The sequence below is a fragment of the Sinocyclocheilus anshuiensis genome, unplaced genomic scaffold (genome assembly GCF_001515605.1).
Source record: "Sinocyclocheilus anshuiensis isolate Anshui unplaced genomic scaffold, SAMN03320099.WGS_v1.1 scaffold166, whole genome shotgun sequence".
Classification (NCBI taxonomy): Eukaryota; Metazoa; Chordata; class Actinopteri; order Cypriniformes; family Cyprinidae; genus Sinocyclocheilus; species Sinocyclocheilus anshuiensis.
The window spans coordinates 242,732-255,714 of NW_015546050.1; the positions used below are offsets into that span (position 1 = coordinate 242,732).

General features: G+C 42.0%; 2 protein-coding genes across 6 annotated transcripts in view; one reads left to right on the top strand and one right to left on the bottom strand.

Moving 5' to 3' along the window:
• The first annotated feature begins 2,269 nt into the window (after positions 1-2,269).
• degs1 (delta(4)-desaturase, sphingolipid 1) lies at positions 2,270-8,377 on the top strand. The gene is made up of 3 exons (XM_016500322.1): positions 2,270-2,562; positions 4,203-4,945; positions 8,186-8,377. Exons 1-3 carry the CDS (start codon positions 2,475-2,477, stop codon positions 8,330-8,332), a joined length of 978 nt encoding a protein of 325 aa, XP_016355808.1. The 5' UTR covers positions 2,270-2,474; the 3' UTR covers positions 8,333-8,377.
• Positions 8,378-8,455: 78 nt separating this feature from the next.
• Positions 8,456-12,983, bottom strand: part of nvl (nuclear VCP like) — a 17,491-nt gene continuing 12,963 nt past the window's right edge. For 2 of the 5 annotated variants that reach the window (XM_016500320.1, XM_016500319.1), the window contains exons 17-23: positions 11,488-11,607; positions 11,302-11,401; positions 11,117-11,223; positions 10,937-11,013; positions 10,227-10,315; positions 10,063-10,142; positions 8,456-9,731 (exon numbers count right to left, since the gene is read on the bottom strand). In XM_016500320.1, coding sequence (XP_016355806.1) covers positions 9,687-9,731; positions 10,063-10,142; positions 10,227-10,315; positions 10,937-11,013; positions 11,117-11,223; positions 11,302-11,401; positions 11,488-11,607 — 618 coding nt within the window. In that variant the 3' untranslated portion in view covers positions 8,456-9,686. Of the gene's footprint in view, positions 9,732-10,062; positions 10,143-10,226; positions 10,359-10,681; positions 10,822-10,936; positions 11,014-11,116; positions 11,224-11,301; positions 11,402-11,487; positions 11,608-12,983 lie in introns of those variants that run through there. The other 3 variants (XR_001635422.1, XR_001635421.1, XR_001635423.1) reach the window with 3 other exon arrangements.

Below are 12,983 nucleotides of genomic sequence, written 5' to 3' on the forward strand. Positions count from 1 at the left end.
CGTGAACACACACACGGAGCAGTGGGCAGCCATATTGCGAGAAAGAAAGAGCAAATCCGCAGTATTCCAGATGCAAGTGACTTCAGAGCAGGCCTCCGGAATTTGTAAGTCAACCTGAACACCTTGATTAGCTTGTCCAGCTGGTTTTGGTTAGGTTTGGAGCTGAACTCAGCAGGACTTTGGTCCTGGACTGGAGTATTGAGCACTGCCCTGTTGAAAGCACTGCCCATATGCTGGTTAGGTATGTTCTGACGCTGGGATGCTGGTTTAAACTGGTCCTTTGCTGGTTTAAGCTGGTCCTTTGCTGGTTTATGCTGGTCTTTTGCTGGTTTATGCTGGGCATGTGCTGGTTTATGCTGGTCCTTTTGCTGGTTTATGCAGGTCTTTTGCTGGTCCTTTGCTGGTTTATGCTGGTCCTTTTGCTGGTTTATGCTGGGCATGTGCTGGTTTATGCTGGTCCTTTGCCAGCACATGACCAGCATAAACCAGCAAAGGACCAGCTTAAACCAGCAAAGGACCAGCTTAAACCAGCAAAGGACCAGCTTAAACCAGCAAAGGACCAGCTTAAACCAGCAAAGGACCAGCTTAAACCAGCAAAGGACCAGCTTAAACCAGCAAAGGACCAGCTTAAACCAGCAAAGGACCAGCTTAAACCAGCAAAGGACCAGCTTAAACCAGCAAAGGACCAGCTTAAACCAGCAAAGGACCAGCTTAAACCAGCATCCCAGCGTCAAAACATACCTAACCAGCATATGCTGTTTTTTTCAACAGGGTGAGGTGAGGACAGTGAATGCTGGAGTTATATTGAATATAAAGAATTACAGCTTGACACTGGCTGTTAAGAATCACCGAATCAACTAATATTAGGTTACAGTAATCAAATGTATCTAAAATGAGTTCCCTAAAATAACAATAAATAAAGTTCCCTAAAATAACAATAGCATGTTACCACTTCTTAATAGTGTATCTTAGATTTGACCATGTTTCCTGTTTATTTATACTAACTCTACCAATTTAACCGCAGACCTTCTGGCCTGGAATTTAGGGCATTGAGCTAATTTCTGTGATTTTCCTGTGCTGTCATTTAAAACAATGAGCCATGATTAAGCAGCCTAGAATGACAGCTGTGCGAGAAAGAGGAATGTAGTCAACCTGTCAACTACCTGGATAATTGCTGTGCCGCGTTAACAGCTAAGACCTAAAAACAGACTGCTACAGTGGTATAAGACCGTAAAGCAGAGCCCAACATTCAATTACTGATGGTCAAATTATAACCTCTGCTATGTGCTCATCCTCTTCTGTAATGACCCATATCTGTCACCAAGGAGAACGAGCGGTTTTAATCTTTAGTATTAAGCTACATTTAGCAATAAACAAACAAACATCTCACAGAGTGGCTGTTTCCTAGTCAGTCACTGTTTCCAAATTCTTGCACTGTCAGAGTATGTACCGCATTTAATGATATACTGCTTAGTCATAAATGAAGTATACTCTATAAGTACTGCAGATGTGCTCTGTAAATACAATACTGCTATAGCAGTACACAGGGCAAGGAGTTTTGTTTTGTCCAACCTTGGATGAAAAGGAACAAAACCAAACAAACGATTAATATCATATGCGACACATGAGAACATCAGGTCAAGGTTTTGTGTGTTTGTCCCTGTTGGTAGATGCTAGATCACCATCTGATTGTGAAGAGAATATTTCTCCATTGACATCCATTCAAAATATCTGTATATTCTGACAAAATTAACTTTTTAATTTATTTCAGTTTTATCTAGCCTATCTATTGCACGCAACATTGCAAGTATACATATGTAGTTTATTTTTTGACTGAGTGAAAATGCTTCACTTGACCTATGCTACTGTTTTTAGAATTTAATCTCATTTAATGTTATTGTGTGATTCTTTGGTTATTTTAAAGATGTCATATGCAGTCATATGCAGACTCTTGTCATGTCTTTCTTTAATGATCATTTCTTAACTCCATCATTTCCCCCAAATTACAAGACCAAAGTAGTTCTGACGCCATTTTAATCTGAAAGAAATGACCTAGATCTTCCTAATTTCATCAGTCTAAGCAGAGATTCATTGCAAATGATTGTTAAATGTTTATCTCTGTAGATAGTAAAAAATAACAGCTTATGTGCACATGCATCAGATATTTGCTGTGGATAAAAGTCTGTGAGAGGAAATCAGTTGCAAACCTCTGCTGGTAAAGTGAAGGCTCGTTTCTTGCAGGGAAGAGAAAGAGAGGCTCCGCCCCCCGCGGCGACTCAGTCTGAGTGTCGCGTCTAGAAACCGAAAGATCTTCGCTAAGAAAAGACGCTAAACGAGGAAGGGGAGGTTGTCCAGCAGCTGCTGTTAGACCCGTGTGAGGAAAAAACGCTGCTATTCCTGCACTCACTTCCTGAGCGAATACACGCAACGTTACCGCAAACTAACAGTTAGTAACAGCTAGCGTTAGCGTAGAAATGGGGAATCGCGTAGCGTTAGCTCGCGAGGATTTTGAGTGGGTTTATACGGACCAGCCTCACGCCGACCGGAGGAAAGAGATTTTGGGTGAGTCGCTTTTCCGCTCTGCGGTCTCCTCTTCTCTTATAACTACTAAACGAAGTCGCTTCTGGTACATATCAGCGGTGTTGAGATCTGTAATCTGCTCTCTGTGGTGCTTTAGCCGTGACTCCAATAGCCAGTCATCTCCCGAGGAAACTCAAATGAGCCAAGCGCGCTTTATTTTGTTGTAATGCTTCCGTGCCATCTTTACTGTGTTAAGTTTTTTCTAACTAAGCCACATAAAGCCGTGTGGTGTGAGTGTTAGCTCGTTCGTTAGGTCTGAGGCGACCGTTATGTGAGGGCCACTCCCCGACTCCAGCCCTCCTCTGCACACTTGCAGCAAACTCCGCACATCTGCACTCGACAGCGACTGAACTTCAGTGAATTCAGAGGATCTTGCGAGGTCTCGTGGAGAATGTGATCTCGTGACAAATGAAGCCGTGCTAGCTAACCAGTTAAACCGCGGCCTCTTTTATCGATATTAGCGGCTAACGAGTTTCATAACTATTCGAATATAGTATGTTATAGTGTAATTCTGTGTCTCTTTTAACTATGTGATCTCTATTTTGTTTGTTCAGCCGTTAATTATGTATTAAGTGTTAAAATGGTGAGTGACAGTCACATGAGGAAGGCTAGCTAATGTGCTGATTCCATTCATTCTGAATGTCTCTCTCTCTCTCTCTCTCACACACACACACACACACATGCTGTTTTATTAGTAACATAAACTCTTTACTGATAAACCTGCGTATGAATGCATGGGGAAAGCTGATGAGCCAGCATATGTGGAGTTTGGATGAACATTACAGCAGCTTCACTTCAGTCATTCTGTGTTTAACACAAAACTGCTCTGTTGCTAATTAATGATTTATTCATGATGCCCTCACTGACACACACACACACACCACTCATCTGGTAACTGATTCTGTAGATTTTCAGTTATTTATTATATTATTTACGTTTTCTGTTCACATGGATTATACATCCTGCTGCAGCTGTTATGAATAAAGAATTAAGCTGCATTTTGTATTAAACTATTATCTTTAAAAACCCCACTGGACTGAATATGGTATATGGAGTGTGCTAATTTCTCCTGCTCACTGGCGACAGTCTTAACCAAACAACACATCATCCTTACTTGTTAAGCAAACCTTCTTCATGTGAGCTCATGTTTGTCTGATTTGGAGATGATCCAGTATGCAAACCTGTGCTGACACGCAGTCTGCTTTATACGCTGTTGCATGAACAGTAACAGTGAGTGCAGCTCGCTGTGATCCAGACCTGTCGTCACCTTGCTCTGCTGCTTCATGTAATATTTAAACCCTGGATTAGGTTTTAAAGTAGCACTCCTACCTCAAAGCGGTCAGTACTCGCATTATAAAATACCTTGTATGAAAAGTGCTCGCATTTAAATTCTACTGTGTTTTGCATAGTTTTCTTGGAAGCTTTATGCAAATGACATGGGCTTCAAGCATATTAAGATATGGATGACGCTGCTGCACGCCAGAGACATGAGCCACCGCATCAGATCCCACTAGTGTCGAGTTGCGTTAATTTGTCATGGAAATGGACATAATTTGCATGCACTCATCCTCTACATCAGACTATTTCAGATTTACAATTGTTGTCTTTTGTTATTTTGGCAGCTAAATACCCAGAGATCAAGTCTCTGATGGGACCCGACCCCAGGCTGAAATGGATCGTCTGCACGATGGTTGCCGTCCAGTTTTTGGCCTTCTATTTGGTGAAGGACCTGCCGTGGAAATGGGTCATGTTCTGGACATATGTGTTCGGGAGTTGCATAAACCATTCAATGACACTAGCGATTCACGAGATCTCTCACAACACGGCTTTCGGCAACAACCGTGCCAAATGGAACCGCTGGTTCGCCATCTTCGCCAATCTGCCCATTGGGCTGCCTTACTCTGCATCCTTTAAGCGCTACCACCTGGACCACCATCGGTACTTGGGTGGAGATGGCGTGGATGTCGACATCCCCACTGATTTCGAGGGCTGGTTCTTTTGCACCCGTTTGCGCAAGCTCTTCTGGATCATGTTCCAGCCGCTGTTCTACGCCATCCGTCCCCTCTGCATCAACCCCAAACCCATCAGTCAACTAGAGCTCATCAACGTGGCCATACAGCTCTCGTTTAACACTCTGCTTTACTGGACCTGTGGTGCCAAGCCCTTGGTCTACATGATGATGGGCTCAATGTTAGGAATGGGTCTCCATCCCATCTCAGGACACTTCATCGCAGAACATTACATGTTCCTCAAAGGCCATGAGACCTACTCTTACTATGGATCCCTCAACCTGCTGACTTTCAACGTCGGGTACCACAACGAGCACCACGACTTCCCTAGCGTTCCAGGACGCCGACTACCAATGGTAAGATGAGTTATTCAGTCCATCTCAATAATTAAGTAGTTATTTGTTTTACTTTTCGATGCCACCCCAAATATAATAATCACCTTGTGATTGAGCATTTTCCTAAAATATAATAGCAGCTCAATATTTTTATGTATGAAGACCCATTTGTACTATGTGAGAAAAGTATCAAGAATGATACTATGAAAACATTCCATCCATTTTTTCACAATCAGATTTTGAATTTTGCTTATCCTCTCGCACCTCCTTATGACTTAAAGGTGCTGTATGTAATTTTTTGCCTGTACTAAAGCATAAAAATACCATAATATGTTAAGCGTAACATGCCAAGTTCACATACTTTTTTCTCAAAAAAAACAACACTACAGTCAATTATTCTGCTTTGAAATGTGCAATCTGTGTCAGAATGTCTGTTTTTGTTTTGGTCCGTGTGATTCTGCCCACTGCCAGTTTACCCAATAGGACAGTGGTTCTCAATTCCAGTCCTGGCGACCCCTCGCTCTGCAAAATTTGCATGTCTCTCTTATTTAACACTCCTGATTCAGATCATCAGCTCGCTAGAAGAGAGCTCCATGCATGAACTGTGTTACCATTGATAGGGTCCCTACACAGTGTTCATTGCTCCCTACTCCCTGAGCATGAGAAATTCATTCCACTTCGGAACATTCATTCACAGACTTGCAGTATGCCACGACCTGCAGTGTCTTCACACACAGACGAAACTTACTAGAGAAGTCATAATATATCTCTGTAAATAAATACAATTTAAATTCACGTCTCACATAATTTAATGCCCTCTGAATGGGACACATTCGCTCCCTTCGAACTGGAATCACGGCGGAATATCCTGTGATGTCCATTTCGCAGGGCACTTACGGTCTAATAGAACAAACGTCTGAAGTGATAAGAGACGCATACAAAATGTGCAGAACGGGGGGTCATGAGGACTGTAATTGAGAACCACTGCAATAGGATTTCCACACCCGGGTTGCCAGTTGGTGAAAAACCATGTATTTTAGCCATGGAAGCCAGCAAACAAACTGAGTCAGAGATTAAAGATTCTACCCCAACCCTCTACATTACGAGTAAATCACTCGCATATGTGACCAAATCTAGCCATTGGCTAATAAATTCTTAGATTTTACTCGCCAGTGTGTGTTCGAGGTTAATTATAAATTTAGCGTAGATATATTTTCACTCGCTGAACACTGACTGAGCGCTTCAGAGTTTCACTCTCCATTAAGCGATCTGTACTCTTTCAGTTCATCTCAATGGATGCGGTGTACTTGTATTTGACACACCGTAAACTCTAGTGTGAAGGCACACGACTCGCCGTTGCTTTGCTGATAGCGCTGTTTCTCACATGTGCAAAGAGCGAGAGAGCGACAGCCTTACATACCACTCTGAATCGACGCGGTACATGTAAACCATATTCTTTGTTGTATTTTCCTGTCAGAATAAAGGAGTTCATTTGGAATTATTCAGCTTTTAAGAACAAGCAGAAGATTTACCGGTTTCTCCGGTCGTGGGCGGAGCTAATGCACAAACGGCAATCTCATTGGCTGGCCCTCATCTATTACGGTCCCTGTTTTAATTTCAGCAAATCAGTTCGAGCGAACACTGACAACGTGAATAAATTCATGAACCCAGCAGCTCATCAATCCTTAGTGCGTTGTATATTGTTAGTATAGTAGTAGAATTAGTAGTAGTATTATCTTTTAATAATATTAACTATTGTCTATTACTATTTTTTTTTTTTTTACATAAACTGAATGACCAACAGTCCTAAGTTCAGTTAAAATGACAAATATGTATTCATACATGGTTACCAAGTTTTAGTTCTAATAACTAAAGTTTTATCATTAAATAGTGCTTAATTATCATAATATAATGCATGATTGACTGATGTTATGAGTAGGATTGGGTATCGAAAACGGTTCCATTTTAGAACCGGTTCCAAATTTCCAAGAACCGGGTATTCGATAAGACGCATGCATTTCGATTCTGCTTAACGATTCCTGCGTTCGCATTTTAATGTGATTAAAAACGATTTAAGTGCAGGAACGGAAAGAACTTGCACCGTTTGCGTGCAGCGCACACGAAGCGCAAGCGTGAGCACAGAGAACAGAGAGAGGTCTGGTACTGGTTCCCGGTTTGTGTCCGTTCTCGAACCGCTCCGTGTATTTCCACTGTAGAAAAGGTTGTTCCGGGCCGAAACTGACTTCTTTCATATTTGTCGTTCCTCTTGCAGTGTTCTGTAGGCTGCTGATTTTTGCTTGTGCTATTCAGCTGCAACATAATGCTTTGTAAAAAGACATAATAAATGTTTGACATCTAAATGTTTGACTTTTTTTTTATATTGGATTTTTTTATCTTATTGGAATCGAAACTAGGAATCAATAAGAATCGGAATCAATAAAATTCAAACGATACCCAACCCTAGTTAAAGAGTGTACATTCAGATATTTAAGAAGCTGTGCCATTTAACAAAGAGAAGCTGTGTGTCTGTAAAATAGCGATTAGTCTGGTGAGTAAACTAAAAAAGGTACTAGCCAATGGCGATTATATTTCAAAGGTGTGCGTAGAGGGTTGTACCCGACCTAAAAAGTCTCGGCATCCGTCTAAAAAGCTGTGTGACTAGAGGCGTTAAAACACTGATAAATCAACCCATTCATTTACAGCGTAAGGCTCGTTGCCTTCCATTGTCCTCAATCTGGCAACCCGTGTGAACGTAGAGTCTGAGGGAGAGCATTGGAGAAACAATGCTATCCAGTATTTTGAATTTGAACTTTGGGGGCAGTTCCTGAGCAGTTCGACATGCTCTCAGGAAGCATGCTGAACTGAACTTTTGCCCTTATGGCGATAAGACTGACTGTTTTGATTCCTTAAATAATTCCTTAAATTCCTGTTATTATGAACGTTACTATAGCACTAATAGTGTTTTGTTGACACTGGCAAAGCCAACTAAAAATTCAGATTGTTTTTACTCAAAGAGGTTAGTTACAGACAAGAATCACCAAACCGCATCATTGACTGACTAGTCTAGTCTGATGTGAAAGATTAACTAATCTGTGCATGTGAGCTCAGACTGACGAAAGGCATGTAAACAATGCAGTTCATCTTTCATATCAGAACATCAGCTACTGTCCGTACGTCATCAGCTCATCACGCACCACAGCTAATGAAACACACAGATGCTCTCCAGTGTATTAAGACGCTGTGTCCCGTTCCTTCCACCAGGTGAAGAAAATCGCAGCGGAGTACTACAGAGACCTGCCGTGCTACACGTCATGGGTGAAGGTCCTTTATGACTTTATCATGGACGATGAACTGAGTCCGTACTCCCGCGTGAAGAGACGACTGACCGGAGATGTCAAACAGGAGTGACCGCGACGGGACGACATCTGCCGCTGACCGTTTTAACCTTCGCCTGCTAGAGAGCGAAGCAGCGATTTTTAGCCGTCATTTCAGCTTCTGTGACACAAAGGAAAAGGCCATGTTACTTTCTGGTTTTTAGCAAGCGTGCTGTCGAATTTTAATTGTGAACCAACACATTTGAGCTCCTCTGTTGCACATGGTCTGAACATTCAGACGCTTTTAGTTTTAAGGAATTGTTTTGTTCTGCATTTACTCCTGCGTGGAAGTAGGGATGCACAATACCATCAGAACATTATCGGAATCTGCTGATAAAGGCTTTAAATGTAAAGGTCGGCATCGGCCGATAATGTCCAGATAATCTGACTCATGTTTCAGGTTTTGGAGAGGTGCAGTGGGTCTTTAAGTACTCAAAGTGATTAATGCTACTCATCTCATTAATAGACGCCCAAATCTGGTGGTTTGATGAAGAGGCCTGTGTGTTCAAGCCTCTGTTATACTTCTTTATTTCATCAATTAACCAAGTGAATTGACACACCTTGGCTAACATTGAATGCAGTTTTGAGTGGTCAACATCTGTTTTGTATCACGCGAACTGAAAAGCCTTAATAAATTTGAGCTAGTGTCTAATGATTGTTACTGTCGTCCATCTGAAATATTTGATATTTTGTATGTATATATTTTAACCCTGAATAGTGGAATTGCAGTACTCTACTGATCAAAGGTTTAGACAATTGACAACTTGTTCATTTGGGAAATAAGACAATTTATATCTGTATGCAAAAAACAATTTCAAGCAGGTTTTAGATCAATCATCATATATAAGTTTAATATAAGAAATAAAAGTTTAAGTGTGTCAAATCCTTGGACTAGTAGTGCGCATATATATATATATATATATATATACACACACACACACATACAACATCTTTCTCAAACCTCTCAAAGATTGCTGGTGCTTCAGTTCATGATGGATCAGTCAGGGATACATTTGAATGATATTGTCATTCTGAAAGAAAAACACTGAACTACAATCTCGTGTGTTTTCTGTTAAGGGTCTGTTCCTTTCCAGAAACACAACAGGCAAAAATCTATAAAACTAAAGTTCAGTCTACATGTACAAAAAAAAAACGTAACTTGTCATGCAAGGTTTGTTAAAACACTGAAACAGTTTCTAATATACACTATTGCATATATAACTTTATGAAACGTTTAATCATGTAAAAAAAAAAAAATGCTGAAATCTCCCCTGAACGAAGACAAATGCACAAAACAATGATCAGGAGAAAACTCAGTTTCTTCTTTTTTTTTTTATTCTTAGTAATAAAAAAATGGAATCCAAATGTAGATTTCTGATCAACGGTTGTCATCTTGTGAGGGTCTCTTTCAGTTTTTCATACATTATCTGGTCCTGCAAAGAGGAAAATAAAAACCCACGATTAAAAATCACACCCACTCTTCACACAGCTCAAGGATTTCTCATGCATTCTGTTCAGAGCGCCTTCATAATGAATGTAAAGAGCCACTTATTTAAAAGAAAATTCAAGAAAATAAAGTCAGTGATGATAATACCGCCCCCCTAACAGTAACTACACCAACAAAATCAGCTGGTTTTTAGTGTGCATTTTGTAGCTAATGCAATTGATTACAATTGAATCAAAGCACAGTCCAGCCAATCACAGATGTCGGTCATCTCTTTGGCTAAATGTGTAGGGTGAGGTTGGCTTATTCTTGTCACTCACCTTCTTGGACACAGACGGTCGCACCTTCTTGAAGGCATCTTCGAAGTGAATTCGGCTCACTCGGATGTCCTTCGCCGGCTCTGTAACATTAAAGACATGCTGTTGTGTCAGATGCAGATCTCCTGTTGTGTTTGTGACGAGATGATCGTGTGTGTGTGTGTTACCTGTGTGTGTTTGAGCTGGTCGTGAGCTCAGGTGAACTCGCAGAGCGTTAACACACGCCTCTCGCACCAGCGCCGACAGATCTGCACCTCTGAACAACACAATCAACACCCTTCAGCCTATGGAATCAAAATCTACTGAAAAAAAAAAAATCTGGCGTTTCTTAAAAGATGCGATGTTGGAGCAATTTTGTATATCAACAAACTTGTATAACTAGTTCAATGGTTCCCAACCCTGGTCCTTGAGGCACCCCAACACTCATTTTGCATGTCTCCTTTCTCTGACACCAATTTCAGGTCTTGAAGCCTCTACTAATGAGCTGATGGCCTGAATCAGGTGTTTTTGATTAAGGAGAAATGCGAAACGTGCAGTGTTGGGGAGCCTCCAGGACCAGGGTTGGGAACCACTGAACTAGAGCCAAGTATCGCCAGTAACCTCATCAATATGTACATAACACATAATGCATTACGATGGCACAACTGAAACTGCAGCACATGCGTGAGAAAAACGCAGCATGGAAAAGAGGGAATCTGCAGGTTCGGTTTCAATATGTCTGATGCCTTACAGAAGAAATACGCTTATTTAGAGGACCTGCTTCTTCATTGTTGTGATGCAGAACATGTGAAAGCAGAAATTAATACAAGGATTTGAGTGGGAAAATTATATACTTATATTGTATGAGCACCGCTCTAATAACAATTTACAAACTTACGTAAAACTCTCACAACATGCATCATGGGCAATTTCCTCAAGATTGACATCTGAATCTAGAAGTGGTTTGGTGCCGTTCTGAAACATGAAAGAACTTGAGTCAATCAATCCAGAGGTGACCCATATATCACCTCATTAAAACTGGTCATGTTGATATTATGTTTGGTTGTATGGCGTTTACCTTAGTAATCGTGACCAATATGGCGTGTCTGTCTGCGGGAGGCGGTAAACCCACATACAGAGTTTTGTCCAGTCGTCCTGGTCTGAGCACAGCGGGGTCAATGATATCTACAAACAGCCATGAAGTCATATACGCATTACAGACATCCAAAATCATCACAAACATGTCAATATAACTCTCGTCACCTGGCCTGTTGGTGGCGGCCATCATGAAAACCTGCTGGCGGTTCCCCATGCCGTCCATCTCGGTGAGCAGCTGGTTTACGACACGAGCGCTGGCTCCTGACTGACAGCAGACACACAGCAGCATTACGAGCTGGCTCAGAGTTCAGAGACCAGATAACTCGTGTGAAGTGTGATGATCGCTCTTACCTCATGCTCTGAGCGGCGAGGACAAAGCGCATCGATCTCATCGAAGAAGATGACGCACGGCGCTGAGTTCCTGCCCCTCTGGAAGACCTGTCTGACGGCCCGCTCGCTCTCACCCACATACTGCAAACACAACAATCCTCATGGGTAGGGTTGGGTACTGAAACCCAGTACCAATATGGCACCGGTACCTATGTAGCCGCTATGTACTAGAACCGAATCAGAACGCAGATTTCGGTGCCATGCCTGAGCGATCGATTGAAATATTTGTCCTCTGGTTCTCCGAAACCGACGTAAGAAGCATCATCACTGGCACCGCACGTGAAAAATAATTTCCCGACTGAGAAAATGCACATGAACTCAAGTCAAGGGATTTCCTGGAGGGTCATGAGTTCTCTACTTCTGTGACTCTCATTCCCATAATTGAAAAAAAGCAAAAAACTATTCTCGTAACTGTTATGCAAAAAATACCTAATATTTATATCTTGAAGTATTTACATGCCATGGTAATATTTGTCATGATTCTTTGTTTCCCGGGGAAGTCGTGGCCTAATGGTTAGAGAGTCGGACTCGTAACCCAAAGGTTGCGGGTTCGAGTCTCGTACCGGCATGGATTGTAGGTGGGGGGAGTGAATATACAGCACTCTCCCACCTTCAATACCACGACTGAGGTGCCCTTGAGCAAGGCACCGAACCCCCAACTGCTCCCCAGGCGCCGCAGCATAAATGGCTGCCCACTGCTCCGGGTGTGTGTTCACGGTGTGTGTGTGTTCACGGTGTGTGTGTGTTCACTGCTGTGTGTGTGCACTAAGGATGGGTTAAATGCAGAGCACTAATTCCTAGTATGGGTCACCATACTTGGCCACATGTCACATCACATCACATTTATTTAGCAATTTAAAAACGGTATTTTTTGTGGGCTTTATGCAAAGTATAAGTCATTTTGATTTTGGGTTGAAATGAGACCTGGAGATGTTATAGACATACCATAGACTGTATAAAAACATGGACGTAGTGTCCGTGACGTCACCCGTAGGTTTCTGAAGAGCGTTTTTGAAGCCTAAAATAGGCGGAGCCGGCCGTCGCCAGCTTGTCACCGCCGCGTCACTCCCGGATAATCGAAAATGGGCAAAGAGGCGGGAGCAGGTTGCTGAAACCACACACACCTAGCTCGATGGTGGTGACAGCAGCGGCAATCCACCTGTCACTCAAGTGGCCACTCTAACACCCTTAATTATGCAAAAATTTAAGGCTAAATATAATTTAAACGGATGAGTTATAAAAAAATTCACCCCCCTCACAGTTGTCATGCAGGGCAAAATTAGCTATATAGACCAAAACCACTTTTTGAACCAGGCTGTAAACATGTTTTTTTCTGCTGTAAAGTTGGGCATTTTAACATGGGGAGTCTATGGGATTGACTCCCTTTTGGAGCCAGCCTCTAGCGGCCAGTCGATGAATTACAGTTTAAGTCACTTCCGTGTTGGCTTCACGAGAGA